This window comes from Podarcis erhardii (assembly GCF_964252035.2).
Source record: "Podarcis erhardii genome assembly, chromosome: 15".
NCBI classification, from domain to species: domain Eukaryota; kingdom Metazoa; phylum Chordata; class Lepidosauria; order Squamata; family Lacertidae; genus Podarcis; species Podarcis erhardii.
Genome location: NC_138505.1, coordinates 12,384,453 through 12,403,979, shown reverse-complemented (window position 1 = coordinate 12,403,979; position 19,527 = coordinate 12,384,453). Strand labels below are relative to the sequence as shown.

At 47.8% G+C, this 19,527-nt stretch overlaps 1 protein-coding gene and 1 long non-coding RNA gene across 2 annotated transcripts; one reads left to right on the top strand and one right to left on the bottom strand.

Moving 5' to 3' along the window:
- Positions 1–1,180: 1,180 nt before the first annotated feature.
- Positions 1,181–11,223, bottom strand: PPP1R14B (protein phosphatase 1 regulatory inhibitor subunit 14B). Its single transcript, XM_081841466.1, has 4 exons — positions 10,319–11,223; positions 4,916–4,999; positions 4,104–4,136; positions 1,181–1,680 (listed from the first exon to the last, which is right to left on the bottom strand). The coding sequence occupies exons 1-4, from the start codon at positions 10,544–10,546 to the stop codon at positions 1,612–1,614; spliced, it is 414 nt and encodes a 137-aa protein (XP_081697592.1). The 5' UTR covers positions 10,547–11,223; the 3' UTR covers positions 1,181–1,611.
- A 2,600-nt stretch (positions 11,224–13,823) lies between these two features.
- Positions 13,824–19,527, top strand: LOC309330133. Its single transcript, XR_014151299.1, has 2 exons — positions 13,824–14,465; positions 18,985–19,527. It is a non-coding gene; the product is annotated as an uncharacterized lncRNA (long non-coding RNA).

The following is a 19,527-nucleotide window of genomic DNA, read 5'->3' as shown; positions in this document are numbered from 1 at the left end:
TGTAACTCTGCACTTGGCCTGGCCTGCAGATGCACTTGGTTGAAAATACTTGCTGCAGGCGGTGAGGAAGGGGAAGAAGGTCCACTGGGGAGCAGGGAGCAGAATTTCCTCTTCACTTCCAATTCACCAGCCTAGCTGGTCCAAAAAATCTCCAAAACACTTCTGTTTTTTACTGTTTTTCAGTATGGGTGACAATGATAAGCCAGAAGTGGATATTATTTCATTCACATTCAGTGAGCAAAAGGCAGCATCCATAGCCCCCTCCACCCTGCCCTCGCCCAACAATTGCCTTGCAAGATAGGTTATAGGCCAAGAAAGCGACTTGCCCATGGTCACCTATTATGTTTTCTGGCCAAGAAGGGAGTTGAACCTGGATTCTCCCCACTCCAGTCCTACATACTTGGCCAGGGAGTGACACAAATGTCCTGCCAATTCACCAGCAAACCAAAAATCGCCAAAACTCTTCAGTTTTTACTAGTACTGGTAATAAGCGAGAAGCAGGTACAGTGGTACCTCACAAGACGAATGCCTCGCAAGACAAAAAACGCGCAAGACGAAAGAGTTTTCTGTTTTTTGAGTCGTTCCGCAAGACGAATTTCCCTATGGGCTTGCTTCGCAAGACGAAATGTCTTGCGAGTTTGTTTCCTTTTTCTTAAAGCCGCTAATAGCCGTGCTTCGCAAGATGAAAAAACCGCAAGACGAAGAGACTCGCGGAACGGATTAATTTCGTCTTGTGAGGCACCACTGTATTCAGTTTTATAGCCTATTTTACTAAAGACAGTGGCTGCGGCCCTCTTTTCTCTCCCCTCCTCACCCTTCTATTTCATCATAAAAGCCACCCTGAGAGGTAGACTGTAGGCCAGGCATAGGCAAACTCGGCCCTCCAGATATTTTGGGACTACAACTCCCATCATCCCTGACCACTGGTCCCGTTAGCTAGGGATGATGGGAGTTGTAGCCCCAAAACATCTGGAGGGCCAAGTTTGCCTATGCGTTAATTTTCCTGGTCAAGTAAGTATCTGAACCCAAGTTCTCACCCCCAAGGCCTGCCACACTACTTGCTTGCATAACACTGCTTTCTCTTCTTTTTAAAAGTGAAAAGGTTTTGTTAAAATACACGTACACAAACACTTGTCTGCCCTGGCGCACACTTCCGTCCCCTAAAGCAGAAACCAGACCCTTGTTCTCAAAGCATTTTTATTAAATTTATATAAAAACGCAAATAATTAAAAAAAAAAAACCAACCCAAACGTTCTAAAAAAAAAAAAAAAGAGAGAGAGAGAGATTTCTCAGGATCCTACCCCTCTTTCTCTTCCCCTGGAAAACAGACGTTCCTCTTCCCCTCCTCTGACGCTCACGGGTGGAGGAGGGTGACAAGACAGGAAGGAGCAGCTTGGTATTGCTAAAAAGGTGTCCAGATGGTTTTGATTATCAAGGCAATCCCACCGAAAAGGGAAGGTCTTCTCTTATAAGGGCAGTAGCTGGTTCTCCACTGGACCCCTGAAAAGCTCCCTTCTCCCTCTCCAACCCAGCCAGCAGCCAGAGTCTCAATGACAAACTCTCCAAAGAGGAAGGAGGGCAGCGATGGGAGATCATCACACCAGTGGCAAGTCACTTCTTTTGTGGAGTGCTGAGCTTCTGCATCCCACGGATCTTGTCTAACAAGTCGGCAACGAAAACCTGGTGGGCGACAGGAGGCCGGGGAGAGGAGGAAAGGGTGGGTCGTTAGCAAGGAACCCAGAGTCAATGCAGAAGGCATAGGCACCGGATCTCTAATCTGCCCTTTTAGGTTGCGTACATACAGGGGGGGAAAGAATCTTGGGAACTCTAGTTTGTTTAGGGTGCTGGGAATTGTAGCTCAGTGGGGGGTAAATACAGTGCCCAGAGTTCCTTTTTTTTGGGTGGGGGGAGGAATTGGGTGCTTTAAACATACAGTGTGTACACAACTGTAGACTCGAGCTGGCTGCGTATTTTAACTCTGCCCCCCAATAGTTCAGTGCATCATTAACTTTTGGAACTTACATCACATGATACCCATTAGCCCAGAAGGTTTTAATGCAGGTGAGAAAACTTGGAACTGTGATAATGCTTCTTGCTTTCTTGGTCTTATGTGGCTGGAATGTACACATCTGTTGCCCTGTCCATTTTTGCTTCTGGCTCTGCTTAAACAGTGGTATCCTGGGTTACATATGCTTCAGGTTACAGACTCCGCTAACCCAGAAATAGTACTTCAGGTTAAGAACTTTGCTTCAGGATGAGAACAGAAATCGTGCTCCGGCAGCGCGGTGGCAGCAGGAGGCCCCACTAGCTAAAGTGGTGCTTCAGGTTAAGAACTTAATTTGTTCTGGAGGTCTGTTCTTAACCTGAAACTGTTCTTAATCTGAGGCCTCCAGCTGCCGCCGCGTGATTTCTGTTCTCATCCTAAAGCAAAGTTCTTAACCTGAGGTACAGCCTGCAATGTGGCCCTCAGATTAAGAAAGAGAAGTTCCTCTCCTCTGCTTTAAATGTGTTATTACATCCAAGCAGAACCTCCACAAACAGAGGCAGTCTACCCCCGAAATGCAGGCACCGGGGATGAACAAAGTCTGGCAGGCATCTTTGCATCCTGCTGGTGAACTTCTAGGGGTATCTGCATGGAAGGATTCAGATCAAACACTGGTGAGGGCTCAGACTTGAGCCTGCTTAGTGGCAGTGGAGGCAACAAAGAAGGCATACTTGGCTGCCTCCATTGCATCCTCATTGTGCCATCCGGCAGAACTTGTCCAGGTGGTGCAGGGGACTCTTACAGTCTGGCCAGACTTGTTGGCAAAGCATTTTGAAAATAAAATCAATGGCATCCACGAGATCTTAAAGCAGATGAAATCTCACGGGGTGCCCAGAGCGCTGCCTGGTCCTGTTGTGTCGGAGGAGTTTCCGTCAGTAAGGCTCAGATGTAGACAAGGCGTTTGGGTCGGTCAGGGCAACCACTTGCGCCCTGGACCCGTGCCTCCCTTGGCTGATAAAAACTAGTAGGGAGGGGAGTTGTAGGGTTGGGACCCCGAGGGTCATCCAGTCCAACCCCCTCCAATGCAGCAATCACAACATACGCTCCCCCATCCAATTTGAAACCATACTGGCCCCTGGTTAGCTTTGCAAATGTGCGGGCAGTTTCATTGCTGCACCACTATAATTCACAGCAAAGTGATTCTTTGCTCATTGTTGTTCGCTTTAAAGGCTCTAGAGCCTCCAGCTTCAGATGCAGTACACTGGAGTGTTACAAACTCAGGCAACAAATGGGCAGGGAGAGCACTGCCTTCATGCTCTGGCTTGCTGGCTTCTTAACTTGCTGGAAATCTAGGAACTGCACTGGAATCTAGGCCAGGGATGGGGAAAACTTTCCCAGCCCTGAGGCCGATTTCCTAGGGAGCCGCCTTCTGAGGGCCACATGCCCATGGGTGGATGGGGCAGCAGACTCTATCTTTGCAGAGCCCAGCCCCACAAAACTCAGAGCCTCCTACCAGGACAGCTCACTGCGGCCAGACAAGCAAGAGGCATGATCTCTGTTCCAGCCAGGCGGAAGAGCTGGAAGGGGGAGCCAAGGCAGTGCAGGGCCTGGGGAGCGTCCCAAGGGCCAGACAAAGAGGCCTCGGTGGGCCAGGCAGCACGGCCTGCGGTTGCCCACCCTTGAGCTGCCTGATCCAGCAAGACAGTTCTTGCCTACTTCTACCCTGGGGGCAGAAACGACAAACGCAAGCAACGCCTCCCGTTCTGTGATGAAACCAGCAGCTTTCTGTGGCAGTTGAGATCCTTCCCTGAAATCTCTCTGCCAGGGGAAAAGGGAGGGTGAGGAGGGGAGACAGCTGAGCAGCCCCTCCCCTAACAGGTGCCGGAATGGGAGGGGACTCTCTTCCCTGCTGTGAGAGAAGGAAGGAACAGGAGAAGATTGGGAGCTGGCGCTGGGCAAAGGCAGCTGCTGCTGCTCTCCTGATCTGCCAAGAAAGCAGCTGCGAAGGGAGGAGGGCTGGGACATGGGGGGCTTCTCGAAGGGAAGGATGTGGGAGCATTTAAGGGGTCATGGGAAAAGCGGGGTGGGGTGGACTCAGGGTAGGCAGGCAAGCACTCACCTCTGTGGGCTTGTAACAGTCAACCAGGAGCTCCTGTTTTTTTTGGAAAAAGAAAAGATAAATTTAGATGCCAAAGGTTTGGACAAGCGGGAAGCCCTGTCCGCCCAGATCTCATTGAGGGACAGGCCACAGCTCCATGGCAGAGCATCTCTGTTCCATGCGGAAGGTCCCAGGTTCAATCCCTAATGGCAGGGCTGGGAGAGAACCCCATCTGAAACCCTGAAGAGCAGCTGCCAGCCAGTGTTGGCTGCCCTGACCTAGATAGACTAATAGTCTGACTCCACATGAACCAGATTCCAGTGTTCCTATTTTGAGAACCATGAGGACTTGGATCTTAAATTTTTAGGGGAAGACCCACAGCTTGGTGGTGGAGCAGGTGTGGGAGGACCCGTGCCCACCCCCCCAGATAGGTCGCTGTACTGCCATCACCCCCAAACCCACTGGTGACGCTAAGCGGGGCTAATGGGAGCCTGGTGACATCTGTAGGTTCCCCATTTCTGATACATTCCGAAAATAGAAATCCCAGTCTAAAACTCACCCTTAATCTCTAGCCAAATCCCGAGTGTTTATAGCAGCAACAGAAGGCCACTCTCTTTATTTATATATAAAGAAATATTGGCAGATACGTATGGTCTCCAGATTGCTGACCAGAACAGCCCACCCACTGCTTGGCTGCCATTGTGCGAAAACAGCATCTGGTCTTCCCAGGCAGTGCATGGGGGGGCCCCCTCCTCTCAACCCCTCCTTTTTTAGGGGGGGGTGGGCTGTGGAAAAGGAAGGGACACCCTCCCCCTTTCCAACCCAGCTCCTACCTTCACTCGGGCGCTCCGAGACTCATCACTCTCCATGTCCAAGAGTTCGTCAACATCTATTTCTAACTCCGGAATCTCCTCTTCCTATAAGAAGACAAAGAGAAGAACCTGCCAGGAATCCAGTCATTTTATTGTTTGAAGGTGTGTGTGTGTAGCTGGAGCATGAAAGGAGTTTTGCATGTAAAAACCTTACCCAGGGCAGTGGATGGGGGGGGGGGGAAGGCTGAGAGTGCGCGATTCAAATGAACTCTTCAAATGAACTAAAATTGTATAATAAAGGGCAGAGTTGCAGTGTTCAGATTACAGGAACAACACAACCCCTTTTAGGATTCTGTGGGGGGGGGGGACTTCACCCCCTACCTACCTCTCCATATAATTTCAGCATTGGTAAGGTGTCTAGTAGGGTGGTGCTGTGGGTTAAACCACAGAGCCTAGGACTTGCCAATCAGAAGGTCGGCGGTTCAAATCCCTGCAACGGGGTGAGCTCCCGTTGCTCGGTCCCTGCTCCTGCCAACCTAGCAGGTTGAAAGCACGTCAAAGTGCAAGTAGATAAATAGGTTGTGCTCCAGCGGGAAGGTAAACGGTGTTTCCGTGTGCTGCTCTGGATTGCCAGAAGCAGCTTAGTCATGCTGGCCACATGACCCGGAAGCTGTACGCTGGCTCCCTTGGCCAATAAAGTGAGATGAGGGCCACAACCCCAGAGTCGGCCTCTTTACCTTTTTAAGGTGTTAGTAAAAGGGCATCTCCCTGCCCCATAGATGGAGGCAATTCAAAGACCAGTTGGGTGTAAGTTGTTGTTTTCTTTTTGCCTTCTCAAAGAGAGGGATGTTATCGAGGATTTTGTTTCCAGACTTCCCAGGACTGGAATCCTGCCACACTCATCTGCTACAAGTTTTGTTTGTGTGTGTACACACGCCCCTTTGGGGTTCAGCTCATTTGGGGGCAGGCATTGCCACACCCCCTCAAGCAGCTACAATGTTAAGGCTTCCAACCCTAGTCCCCAACTGTGAAGGTTGTGCTGGGGGGGGTGGGGGGGTGGGCACCTGATTAATCATTGTCATTCTCTCCTTTCCTGGCTTCAACTGTTTTAAAAGTTGAACAGTTGAACCTTCTAGGTCAGGAGGATGCCGGTCGGTGGCCTAATCCTAAACTGGAACTGAAAAAGGAGGTGGGAAAGAGCGGATCATTTCAATGCCCTCCTCCACATATGCCTTTCAATGCACGTCATCAAGGCAGAAAATGTTCTCAAACCACCTAATTCTGCTGCCTTATACACCAGGCTTTGGTACTGTGTACAGTGCTTAGCACTCAAGAGGTACTCAAGAGTGGTAACAAAACATGGCCGGCCATCCACCCAGGCATGCCCTTTTCAGGATACCCCATGCCAACAGGAACTCTTGGATTGCTTGGGGAGGTGGGCGGGGTGCGGTCTTAGGTTCCCCACAATTTTTCTTTGTACTTTTGGAAACCTTGGGGTTCCCCCAAAAGCCTCATCTTTTTCCCTCACTAGCCAGAGTTTGTTATTAGAGGGAGTTATAGGCAATCTGTGGGAAACTGGAGGCAGACCTTAATTCCCTAGGCTTTAGGGTAGCAGAGAGGCCTTCCTGAGAGGACTTTTAGTCAGTTCATCAGTTAGAGTAAATTTGGGGGGGGGGGATCCACAACCTGTTGTGTAAAGCATTTATTTATTGGACAGCAGTTTTGAAAGTTTTAGAAGTCACTTTTGGAGGAAAACAAAATATGGATGGTAGGTACCGTCTTAAAAGAGTTTGGCATCCACAACCACACCTTTAAAGCATGTTTGTATCACTTTAACTGTAATGGTTTCCTCCAAAGAATCCTGGGAAATGTAGTTTCCCCTGCCAGAGAGCTGAAATTCCCAGTACCTGTAACAAACTACAGTTCCCAGGATTCTTTTTTGGGGGGGAGGAACCATGTGCTTGAAATGTTTCCCGTACATGCTACTCATAGCATCAGAGAGTGGGAAGGGACCCTGAGGATCATCTAGTCCTGGGTTTCACAAATGGGGGTCTCCAGCTGTTTTTGGACTACAACTCCCATCATCAGCTAGCAGGACCAGTGGCCAGGGGTGATGGGAACTGTAGTCCAAACACAGCTGGAGACCCCAGCAGCCAGCTCCTAACCAAGTCTACTCAGAAGCAAGCCCCACTGGCACCTTCATTATACACTTTTAGGCGGCCATCGAAAATGTTCCACTTTAACCAGGCCTTTGGCTGATTGATATCCAATGCCCTTTTAAAATGTGTTGGGGAACAACCCCAATAAAGGGGTTTGTTTGTTTTTATTATTTATTTTGTGTTTATATATTGTAATTTTACATTGTAACCGCCCTGAGACCTGAGTACAGGGTGGTATACAAATTTAATTGATTAATAATAATAGTACTACTACTAATAATAATTCAGTGGGGCTTTCTCCCACGTAAGTGGGGCTAGGGGTTGCAGATTAAGGGTTGTAAATGGGGATAATCCTACTATAGTAAAGGTAAAGGGACCCCTGATTATTAGGTCCAGTCGTGACTGACTCTGGGGTTGCGGCACTCATCTCGCTTTATTAGCCGAGGGAGCCGGCGTACAGCTTCCGGGTCATGTGGCCAGCATGACTAAGACGCTTCTGGCGAACCAGAGCAGCGCACGGAAATGCTGTTTACCTTCCCGCCGGAGCGGTACCTATTTATCTACTTGCACTTTGACGTGCTTTCGAACTGCTAGGTGGGCAGGAGCAGGGACCGAGCAACAGGAGCTCATCCCGTTGTGGGGATTCGAACCACCGACCTTCTGATCGGCAAGCCCTAGGCTCTGTGGTTTAACCCACAGCGCCACCAGCGTCCCTTAATCCTACTATAGAGCAGACCTATTGAAACAGATAAAAGGCACTGAGCAATGCAAGTCCATTCATGTTAATATTGTGAAGCGCCCTGAGACCTTCTGATGCAGGGCAGTATATAAATCTAATAAATAGTAATTTCAGCGAGTCTACTCTGAGCAGGGCTGCGTTGGCTGCAACCCTAAGCTCCTTTAAGCTCCCTGCTAAATCCACGCAGGACTTGCCCTGACTGGTACCTCCAGCCGAAAGGCGCAGCCTGGTAACAAGGGAGTCATTGAGGGATGCAAAGGAGAATTCATACAGCTGAGGTACATTCTCAGCCGCAGAACAAGGCCAAAGGTAACTGGGTCACGCACACACTCCCCCTGGCATTTGTGAATCAACTAGTGTGTGTTTTGTTTTGCAAAGACCCAGCGGCTCATCTTCCGACCCCCTTGACTAGCTACTTACTGCCCCATTAGCCTACTCAGACGCAAGCCCCATATGGCCAGCTAAATCCCCCCCCACCCCAGTAAGCGGGCTGGCCAGCTGCCAGATGACATTTGGCAGGCGGGGTGTGTGTGCAGGCACACACACACAAGGAGAGGGCAGACAGAAAGTTGATCCTGCTGCTGCGGCCTGGACAGTAAAAAAAATTAGACACTGGTCTCGTGTTCGAATGCTACCTTGGCCGCAAGTCCAGGGGGAGGGCGGCAGGGTTAGCACCATCAACTGCCCACACCCCTACTTGGTTTCAATCCCACCCACCCATTTTCCCCTTAAGGTTTCTGGCAACAAGCATCTTGCAGCGTTAAAGAAAGGAAAAGAAAAGCCGTGTCTTAAAAGACAGCTGCTCCTCTCAAGAGACAGCTGCATTTGCGGCCTAAGGCCACACTTCCAAACCCAGAAGAGCATAGCATGCACAGCAGAGAGGGTGGGGAACGCCACTCCCCACATCACAATCCCTCCACCCACCCACAATGCTGCAAAATCAGGAGAGGATAATTCCCTCCCGCCTTGCTCTTTTTTAAGAGGGGTTGGGGAAAAGGAGGATTCGAACACAGGCCCCATGAAGGCCTTTGAGTACTTGTGACCTTAAGTGACCTTCACCATTAGTTGGAGGGGGTGGGGAATAAAAGCAGGGATCCTGGCATCACCATCTCTCCAGGGATGGTGCCCCTCCAGGGCAGGGAAGAAGAAGAACAGAAGAATCTTGGGGCGGGAGGGAGAGGGTGAAGCATTTTGCTGGGCATGTGGTCACTTCTGAAGCGTACGCTCCAAAATTTGGCAAGCAGAAAGAGGAAAACTGGCACAGGGTCAAATGCCCAGCGGAGATAAGGGGAGGCGGGTGGTTGAGTGAACACAAGATGCCCTGGTGAGCCAAAAATCGCTAGATAATGCCCTTTTAAATTAAAAATATAAATGAATAAAAGTTGGGTTTGGGGGGGCTGGGGCAAGAGTTTTTTTTTCTGGTCTGTGGAAACCATTTTCTCTGGAGAGGCGCAGGCCTTGAAACTACAAATTTGTGATTCTGAGGGTGGGAACAAGCACCCAAGTGTGGGCTTGGGGAGGAATAAAAAATGGGAGGGGTGGCATCAGGCACACTCAGTGGAAATGGGGGGCCTTCCAGAAACTAAGGGTGTTTGTTCTTGGGGCTGCAGAGAGGGGGAAGGCCTGAAGCTTGGGAGGGGGCAGGGGCTGCATAGGGGTGTAAATTGGGTTAGAAACGGTCCCCCGATTCAGTGGGTGGAATTTGCCAAGGAGCGAGACCCCCACTCTGCGGGTCACTAGTCCTCAATGTCCCTTTTCAGAGCCTGCACAATACCTGACGACAAAAGAACCAGGTAACAGGGGTGGGAGTGCCTGGGTAGCCACTCCCTGAACCCGGGCTGCATTGGAGGGTAATGGGGCAGCATATATGGGGAGACAAGGTGGGGTGGGAAGAGGCTGCATGAGCTGACCTAGGATCTAAGTTGGGTGATAAGGAGGATGTAACAGGGTGGAGGAGCTGGAGACATTAAAGTCTCCGGAAGAGTGGGTTTGGGGGACACCAACATAAAAGGGTCAGGATTTCCAGGGACTTTTTGGGGAGGTGGCAGGAGCATCAAGTTGAAAGTCAAGCCTGCATTTCTAGACAGCGTCTCATTCATTCTTTGTTATCCACCACTTTCTTTGTACTGCTGTGATGGGAAATAATATTATTGTAAAGGTTTTGCTTATGTGACCAGGAGGCCTGCCCTCCAGATCAAGATGGTATTGGGGCATAGGGTATACTTTGGGGTCCATAAACCTTTTCCTTCCTCAAGACTGAGCAAGATCCTGGGGGCAGAGACCTTAAAAAAGAAATTATTACAAGTAATTTTTGTGGGGTGGGAGTAGCACAAAGCCTGCAACTGTAAGAACAAGATTCATTGAGTGAGCGGTTGAAATGCACGTACAGGCTCCATAAGGGGACGCCATAAAGTGGGTCTGGTTTATAGGGGCCGCGATCTAGCACCTGAATGATGGAAGGAAGCTAAATTATAAGGGATTGTAGGGAAACCCGCGCGAGGAGGAGAGGATTTCGGAGTTTTCTACCTGGCAGTCATAGAGGACCGTCAGCTGTTCCAAGATCCATTCTTCCAAGTGGAGCCTCTTTCGGAGCTCTTTGCGATCGTATTTCACCGTCACCCGCCCCTGGCGCCGGACCGGGCCCTCCTCTTCCTCTGCGGCCGGTTCTCCCGCCGGGGGGCTTTGGAAATACACCCGGGGCCCCGTCCCCGCAGCCGCCGGGGGGCCGCTCTCTGGGCTGCAAGGCGCCGCCATCCGAACCGGATCGGAACCGGAGCGCGAGAAGGAAAAAGAGCGCGGATCCACCGCACACACACACACACACACGGAATCGCTGACTCCGCTTCCTGCCTTGGCGAGTCTTCCTTTTGTCTTCTTTTCCTTCCCCGACGCCACGTGGTGGGGACCCCCGGGTTGGATCCAGAGGGCAGAAGTAGCCCCAGCACCGGATTGGGCTTCCCCACCCAAACCCCACTCGGCTGAACCAAAAACCGAGAGGGAGGGGCAGGCAGAGAGAGAGAAAGAGAGCTCGATGCGAAGCCTGCCCAGAACCGAGCCTCAAGAGGACTAGCGCCACGTGCAGTCCGAACCCAGGGAAGGAACCGGGGGGTCTTTTATTTGGTTTGGTATGATGGATCGCTGCTCCTTGTTCCCTGCGCCACGTGCGATGGGGTCTGGATCTGGCCTCTTCTTGCACACACAAGGGCAATAACTCGGCGCCGAACCAGAACCGGAATCCCGAACTCCGCCTTTCTTTCTCTCCTCCTCCTCTTTGTTTGCAAAACTAGAAACCGGTTTCGACTCTCCGCCCACCCGATCCACCCTCCGGGCGCGATTGCTTCACTCCGCTTCAGGAGTTCCTTAAGCCAAGCAGGTCCAGTCCGGGTTCCGATCCGCTTTCGCCTCGGCCCTTTGTCCCGCTGCTGCTGCTGCTGCGCTGGCTCCGTCTCCCCGCTCCCCCCCCCCGCACCCCACCCCGCCCCCTTAAAGGGCCAGCACGTCGCTCTCCCTCCAGCCAGCGCTTGCCCAGCTGCCCTGCCTGACCACCCCCAGGGCTGGCCGGCTGGGCGCCCGCCTCTCTCTTTGATACCACATCCACCCCCCCCAGCTTGCCCCACCCCACCCCAATGCACCCCCCCTTTCAGATCTCCTGTCTGGAGACATGTTTTCTCCCCCACCCCCCTCCGCCCACTCCTCAATCTATTCTCTTATCAAAAGGGTGTGCCCGGTTGTCACACACACACACACGCACGCACCAATTTCTGTCTGCTTTGCCACAATGGTTTGAAAATTCCGCTTTGTCAGTCGCTTTGATCTCTATCTCTCCGCGCGCCTTGTTGGAAGAGAGGAGGGGCGGGTGGATTAGCTTCCATCAGGTTAATCTTAGTTTAATGGCTTCATTTGTTTATTAGGTTAATGCTTGTGACCTGACTGGCATCGTATGGATGCTGTTAAGGCGTCCACGTGAATGTCAGGACATCAATAGCAGCAGGGGTAGTTCTGAACCACAAATTGTATGTGTGTGTGTGTGAGAGAGAGAGATTTAGACACAGAAACATATTTTTTTTTCTTACATATCAAAAGATTTAATATTATTATTAATCTATTCATAGCCTTCTACACAATTGTCTCAAGGTGATGTACAATAAAGAACAGAAACAGCAGGGGAAAGGCAGATGCGTTTAAATAGTGTTAGATTATACGAGATTTGGAGAGGAATTGCTTTTTTTATTGTGCACAGAGCCATATAAATAGATGTTAATAATAATAAAACAAAATAAGAAGGATACAAAACAGGCACTCATGGGCAAAGGCTCATTTAGCCAGCTGGAAAAGCCTGTTGGAACAAAAATGGAATAATGAAGTGCAAGTGCTTGTGATCCGATGTTTGTATCCAATGTCAGTCCTACTCAGAGTAAACCCATTAAGATACAGATAGGTAGCTGTGTTGGTCTGCCATAGTCAAAACAAAACAAATTCCTTCCAGTAGCACCTTAAAGACCAAGTAAGTCAGTTCTTGGTATGAGCTTTCGTGTGCATGCACACTTCTTCAGATCTGAAGAAGTGTGCATGCACACGAAAGCTCATACCAAGAACTGACTTAGTTGGTCTTTAAGGTGCTACTGGAAGGAATTTGTTTTGTTTTGCCCATTAAGATAAAGAGGCATGATTCACTTGCGTCCATTGATTTCCATGGGTTTACTCAAAGTAGAACTTAGTTGGTGCAAGCCTTTATTTATGATGTAATATATTGATAAAAGTATGTATGAAATTTCAATAACCATGAATGAAACTCAGTTTACTACGGCCCAAAAATGCACTGTGAGTCTCTGTACACAGACACATGCTTGCTTATTTCACTCGATAAAATATATGCATGTATACAAATATGCTAGTCCAGATAGGCACAAATATGGATGTCATATCAGGCAGATGGATACATTTTTCATTGCGTCAACTGCATCATGTATATATATGAATTGTGTGTGTGTGTGCGTTGGTGATGGTAATGATATTGCTGAATCATTTTGTCTGTGTACAGACATTTTGGAAGAACGTATGCTTTCTAATGTATACACAAATTTTGTCTGTCTGTGTATATGTGACGTATACACACAAAACTGAAGCCACTTTGGTTAAAGGAGGAGTCCCGTGGAGCTTTCCAGTTAAGTGGGGTGGGGGGCTATTTCTGCAAAGCAAACAAACAAACAAACAAACACCCCTCCCTATCACTCCACTTCTACCCCAATCCAATTGCAAAGTCTCATTGCTTCCTGCTTCTGCCATTCTGCAACAGCATATTTGTCCTATTTAAATATGATTTCCAAATCTGAAGAGGGCAAAACTCCAGGGTGGTGAGGAGGAAGTGAGATACTTATTTTTTAAAGGGGGAAGGGTCAGCATGTAACCCTGGCGCTTCCAGTACTGTGATTCATCTGGTTCTGGGGAGGGGCTTTGTTGTGTTTGGGATGTTGTCACCCTTTGCCTTGGTTTGGATACACATCATGGTATTGTTTTTAATCCTGATTATTGACTCCGGATAAACTTCCCTTAATCCCCTTCACTATCAGCTAACAAGGTACTCGGATTTCAACTCTAAGCAGATTGTGGTTTAAAAATGAAGATTAGAGCAATGCCCCAAAGCAACAATTGCTTATCTCAACTATATCTGCATTTATTCTTGAGAAAGATGCCCCTTTTTTGTTCTGCAGGGGCACCTATAATCCAATTAATTAATTAATTAATTAATTATGTATATGTACTGCCCTATCCCCGCAGGTCTCAGGGCGGTTACAACATAAAAACACAAACTGCAAAAAATACAGCATGCTTTTCACTGCATCACATCAGGCAGATATCCAGCAGGCTATTATCCTGGAATAAGAGACGGTTGGTTGGTTTCTTTGTAGCTTTTTTAATAAATAAAAAATCAGAGACCCTGCTCACAGTGGATTGGGAGAAACTGGGATTTGGAAGGGCATAATCTCTGCTACCAACACCCCACAGGGCTTTCTCCTCTCTGCACAGTGAAATGCACAAATGAAAGGCAGACTCTCAGCAAGTGCTGGATCTGAGTTTTAATCCTCCTGGTCCCAGCATTGCCTAAGCAGGAGTCTGGAAACAACCTTATACCGTGTGATTGAATGCCAAATTTGTTTAAAAAAGACCTCTGTGGCTTTAAGATACAAGACTCTTGGCGGGGGGGGGGGGGAGTTGGACCACGTGGTTTGGGCCCCAACAGAAGCTTAATTCAGCCACTTCCTGCCAGAGTTGGGGGAAGCAGCAGCGCCAGCAGCTGCAAGGCACACTTCTGAACATAGGAAGTTTGAGTCAGATCGTTGGCTAGTATAGGCTAGATTGGCAGCAGCTCTTTGGCATTTTGGACAGAGATTCCTGCCCCCACCACTTGTTTTTCGAGATCTTTTAAAGTGAAGAACCTAGGACCCCGGGAAACTGAGGCCATTTTGCATACTGCATTATGTGCTCCTGGATGCAAATTCAAATTACATTTCTGCACATTTTACAATTGCTCCCCATTTCCTCTGCAGGCTGATCCTCCGTGTGACCCATGTGGCTTCCTTCCTTGGAACCTAAATCTTCTCCAGAATGAGAGGTTGCATTTTGAAAACATCAGCATCTGTGGCCTGCCTTCCTTGAAGGTCTTTAAGCAGAGGTTGGATGGTCATCTGTCGTCGATGCTTTAGCTGAGATCCCTGCATTGCAGGGCTTGGACTAGATGACCCTCAGGGTCCCTTCCAACTCCACAGTTCTGTTTCCATGCAAGCAGAACATGGGAGCAATAACCCTCTCTCGCTTGTGATCCCCAGCAACTCGTAATTCAAAGGCTCGGCCCCCCTCTAATCATGGAGGTAATATAGCCGTCATGATTAGTAGCCATTGTTCCTTATCCTCTGTGAATTTGTCTAATCCCCTTTTAAAGCCCCCTAAACTGATGGCTGGCAGGGTTAACAATGTGCTGTGCGGGAGCAAGTCTTTCCTCTTGTCCGCAGTGAATCAGCTCCTTTCAGCTCCACTGGCTGGTGCCCATTGGGTCTGATGGGGCAGACAGCATGGAGCCCAACAGTAGGTGGCGCCAGAGACAATGGCAGGCAGAGCTGATGCTACATTTGTCCCCATCCTCCTTCTTCCTGCTGAATTCTACAAGGGACAACACTGAGACTGAGGCAGGTGGGATCACTTTCCTGGACTGGTCGCAAGAAAGAAGGAAAGCAGGTGGGGCTGGCTGAGGGCAGACTGAGGTTGGTGGGGCAGTGCCCCATTTGCCAAATGAACCAGCCTCCACTCAACAGGAAAGGGAAAAACTCAGTCCAATTTCTCCATCACATAGGCTCTTCAATAGTGTCTCCCCTTACGTGTCTTGCTCCCTCAGAGACCCACAAATTGTAAGCCGCCACCCCCCCTGCAAATATGGGAGATGCTTCAATAGCATCCTGATTGCCCATTTTCTGCACCTTCTCCATCTCAACAATATCATTAAAATATATATATATATATATATATATATATATATATATATATATATATTATTTGATGTTGCACCCAGAATTGTCTGAAGCAGCATTCTAGGTTGCCCAGCTTGGAAGGGGAAATGCGCTGTAGGTGCTCTTTGAAGAAGTCCTTCGTATTGTTTGACCTGAATCTTGAGCGTACATCTTCTGATTTATTTATACATCTCCCTGTTAATCATTAGTTCACGCAGAGAACCCTGGCTATGATGATGATTGATGGGGCAAGACAGCTATGATGTGACTCAGAAAAACAATACAATAGTTAACCTCTAGTGGGCACTGTTGTGTTTTGCGCTATCTGTCGATATCTATCTATCTCTAATCATTAGGCCTAGTCTGTGGCCTGCATCCCTTATGCAAATTCAGCAAATGGACCTATATGGATCTATACTGGCTTACACAGCAAACATCCATTCAGCAATGAAAAACAAGAAAAAATATTGGGGGGGGGGGAGAATTGAGTTCAGCATATTGTAGAGTTTGTCAACCCCAAGCAGAGATTCTACCTAACATTGTCCACAAGTATTTTCTTATGTCTTTTTGCACTACTCTCCAGTCATGTTCCCAGGGCAGTTTCGTTCAGGTAAATCTTGATAAACATAAGGTCTAGAAATTTAAAACAAAAAAGCAGAGGTGGAATTTGGGTATGTGTGTGTTGAATTCTGCATCCGGTATCAAATTCCTTGCTTTTCTACAGTTGCACAGAAATGCCCATTTAAAAATGCAACGCCCACTTCTCCTTTTTCCTTCCCTCAAGTCGTCCTTCCTTCATTCTCGTAATTTGGCTTGGAGAGGAGAAAATTGCTTCAACAGGCTTTTTGCCTGCAGCTCTCCACACCTGCCACTAGATGGCAAGGTCTCCCCAGGACAACAGATATCCACAGGTGTTGAAGCAAGACTCCAAAAACGGCACATTCAGTTTGGCCTTTATCTTGCTTTCTCCAGGGTTTCTTTCCACAACCCTATGGCAATGCCTGGTATGTCAGAGCCCAAGTTCAGTGGTCTCTTCCCCTGTGTAGCTCAGCCCATGTTGGTTCTAAAATAATAACAGTAATTTTAAAAATTCACATATTCTAAGTGCAGTTCATTGTCTCCTTTTAAAGCATTTATGTGATCGCCTCTTAAAGCTTTCCTTGCAAAGGATGTGTAGAGGTCCTAGTTCTGGACATGGAACTACTGGGAGGTTTTGCTAAGGTGCCTTTGGGGTCAGCACATTTTTGTGTTATGGACAAATAGAAGTTTGTTCAATATTTGCTGCATTGCCCTCTATAAAGTTATTCAAGCTATATCCCCCCCCTTTACATAAAATTTTAATAATATACTCACTAAAGTTATAAAACAGTAAAAAACACACCATTAAGTGCATTAAGCCTAGAGAAGAGGAGGCTTAGAGGTGACCTACAGAACCGCCTCTCCTGGTATGCCCCGCGGAGGACATTAAGGTCCACAAATGACAACATTTTGGAGGTCCCAAGTCGCAAGGTGGTTAGATTGGTCTCAACTAGGGCCAGGGCCTTTTCAGTAATGGCCCTGACTTGGTGGAATGCTCTGTCACAAGAGACCAGGGCCCTGCGGGAATTGACATCTTTCCGCAGGGCCTGAAAGACAGAGCTGTTCCGCCTGGCCTTTGGTTTGGACTGTCTGACCCTTATGTTTCCCTCCCCTTATGGTTTTGATCTACTATTAAAATGAGGTTGCATTTTAAATTATATTTTAACCTGTATTTTAAATTGATTTTTTTAATTGTAATTTTACTGGTGTTAGCCGCCCTGAGCCTGGCTCTGGCCGGGGAGGGCGGGGTACAAATAAAAATTTATTATTATATTATTTATTATATGAGAGCCATCTTTAAATATCTGTCTCACAGAAGGCAGAGCAAGCTTGTTTTCTGCTGCTCCAGAGGGTAGGACTGAAACCAAGAGATTCAAATGGCAAGAAAGGAGATTTTGACTAAACATTAGGAAGAAATACCTGGCAGTTAGGAGCTGTTTGACAGTGGAGCAGACTATCTTGGAAGGGGGTAGACACTCCTTCCTTGGAAGCTTTGAAATAAGTTAGATGACCATCTGCCGGGGATTCTGTATCTTTGAATTCCCCCATTACAGGGTGTTGGACTGGACCATATGAGCCTCAGTGTCTCTTCCAACTCTACAATTCTATGAAAAGGGGTGTACAAGAAAAAATAAATTCAGACCGTATCATTGTTGGGTATATTGCATTAATATGTTTGTAGTGATATCCATGCTACTCATAGTTACAATAATAATTTGTAAATCGTATACCTTTCTTTGGTATTAGACCCAAACTAGATTTTTGCCTGGTCTGCCTGATTCTAAGATATCAGATTATGAGCCAGGAGGTGAAACATTTATTCTCTCCGATCTGATCAGGTTAAATATAAGGGGTTGTAGCCAATGCTAGACCTACACAGAGTAGGCCTGCTGAAGTTAATAGGCATGGCTTAGGTTCATTATTTCCATTGGGTCTACTCAGAGTGCAAGTTAAGTTAGATACAGCCCAGGATTTGCATCTCAAGCATAGAAAATAAACAGAAATACAGCCAGTGTTATGTTGCCTTCTAACAGATCGTTTCATTTGATTTTTGCAATTATTGGTCTTGTGTTTTATTATTTAGATTTTATAGTACATCGGTGGTGGACGACCTGAGGCCACCTGCTCTCTGTTTGGCCCTCTCCTTAGGCCAGACCCCTTCCCCAGCCATGCCCCTTACCATGGGTGGCTGGTACCCATTAGGTCAAGGAGGGCAGAAGACAGGGAGCCGCCAGTAGATGGAGCCAGAGGCAATGGCAGGCAGAGACGGTCACTCTAGTTTTGTCCCCATCCTCCTCCTCTTCCATGATGAGTTCTCCAAGGGGCAACACTGAGATGCAGGTGGAGGAAACTGGCAGCCAACTCTACCCCTGTACTGATTGTAAGTAAGGAGGCAGCCCAGTGGGGGCTGACAGAGGGCCGGCAGAGGTTGGTGGGGCAAGGCCTCATTTACCCTACTCGGCCAGCAACCACTGACCCTGCCAGACCCTGTTTTCCAGAGACAGTCCTGGATTCACAGAAGCTGTCCTGGTTTCTGATTTGATCTCAAAACACCCCATTTTTCCTTAGGGCGTCCCTAATTTCACTGGTGAAATGTTGGAGGGTATGGCAGGATGTCCCTATTTTTGTCTGGGAAATGTTGAAGGTTATGGAGTTCTCTAAGCCCTGAGCCATCTGAAGGCAGCCCTGTATAGGGAAGTTTCTAAATTGGGTGTAAGTAGGGATGGGCAAATACATCAATTTTGGTTCTTCTCAGTTTCTCCCTTTTCCAGTCTAAAGTTTGGTTTGGGATACATATTTTTTTAAGTCCTCATGAAGATTCATCAACATCTGAAGGCAATTTCCTCTTAATATACACTTTTTTATATGCAATTTTGCCTAATGCAATACAATGTTCGTATGTTATTTTTAAAAAAATATATGCATTTACATGCACACTTTAGTATGTGAATTTTGTACACATTACTTGTCCGGATCTGTGTTGTGAAATTCAGAGAAGTGCAAATTTCGAGAGATGGCTGTGTTTCTGTTCTCTTATTGTTTTGTAAAGTGCAAATCAGGTACGTTTGCCTTTAGATATAAACTGAATCAAATTTCTCTTCCTGTTCCTAGGTGTGGGACCTTGGCAGACGGTCAAGCGTGTCTCCTTTGGGCGCTGCCTCTGGTCAGATGTTTACATTCAGCCTTGTAATCTGACATGATTCATTGTTTTAAGCAAATGAATCAAGCTTCACTGAATGACGGGGGTATTATTATTTTTATTTCTCTATTTATTTGGCTTGGACAGCTGAAGATCCCTGATGAAATTCTTCAGATACTGCACTGCCAGAATCCTCTGCTCATTTATTCAAGGTTTTCCCCCGGAAGACCGTCTCCTGTGGATCGTGGCCCTGGGGTGCGTGTGTCTAGTCGATGGAATTGGATTCGGCACCCAGCCCGTCTTGCACAGAAAGTGTCAAACGGAGGAAGATGAACTAAGCGTTGCGGGAGTAAACGTTGCCATCTTGTCAAGACTAAAATAAACTCCCCGTTAATAAACGAGGTTGGGGATTGGAAGAGAGCTTTTCGCCATAAAAGGAGCCAAATGCTAAAATTATTGCCCCTGGAACCATCGTGGGAGTATAGAAATTGTTTGTATTAAAAAAAGGAATGGTG

What these genes read in the sequence shown, in the direction of transcription:
- PPP1R14B (XM_081841466.1), bottom strand. Translation starts at nt 10,546, where the DNA reads ATGGCGGCGCCTTGCAGCCCAGAGAGCGGCCCCCCGGCGGCTGCGGGG. An exon ending in CTCGGAGCGCCCGAGTGAAG is followed by an intron (nt 4,137 to 4,915) that starts GTAGGAGCTGGG and finishes CAAAAAAAACAG; the next exon opens with GAGCTCCTGGTTGACTGTTA. An exon ending in ACTGTTACAAGCCCACAGAG is followed by an intron (nt 1,681 to 4,103) that starts GTGAGTGCTTGC and finishes GTCGCCCACCAG; the next exon opens with GTTTTCGTTGCCGACTTGTT.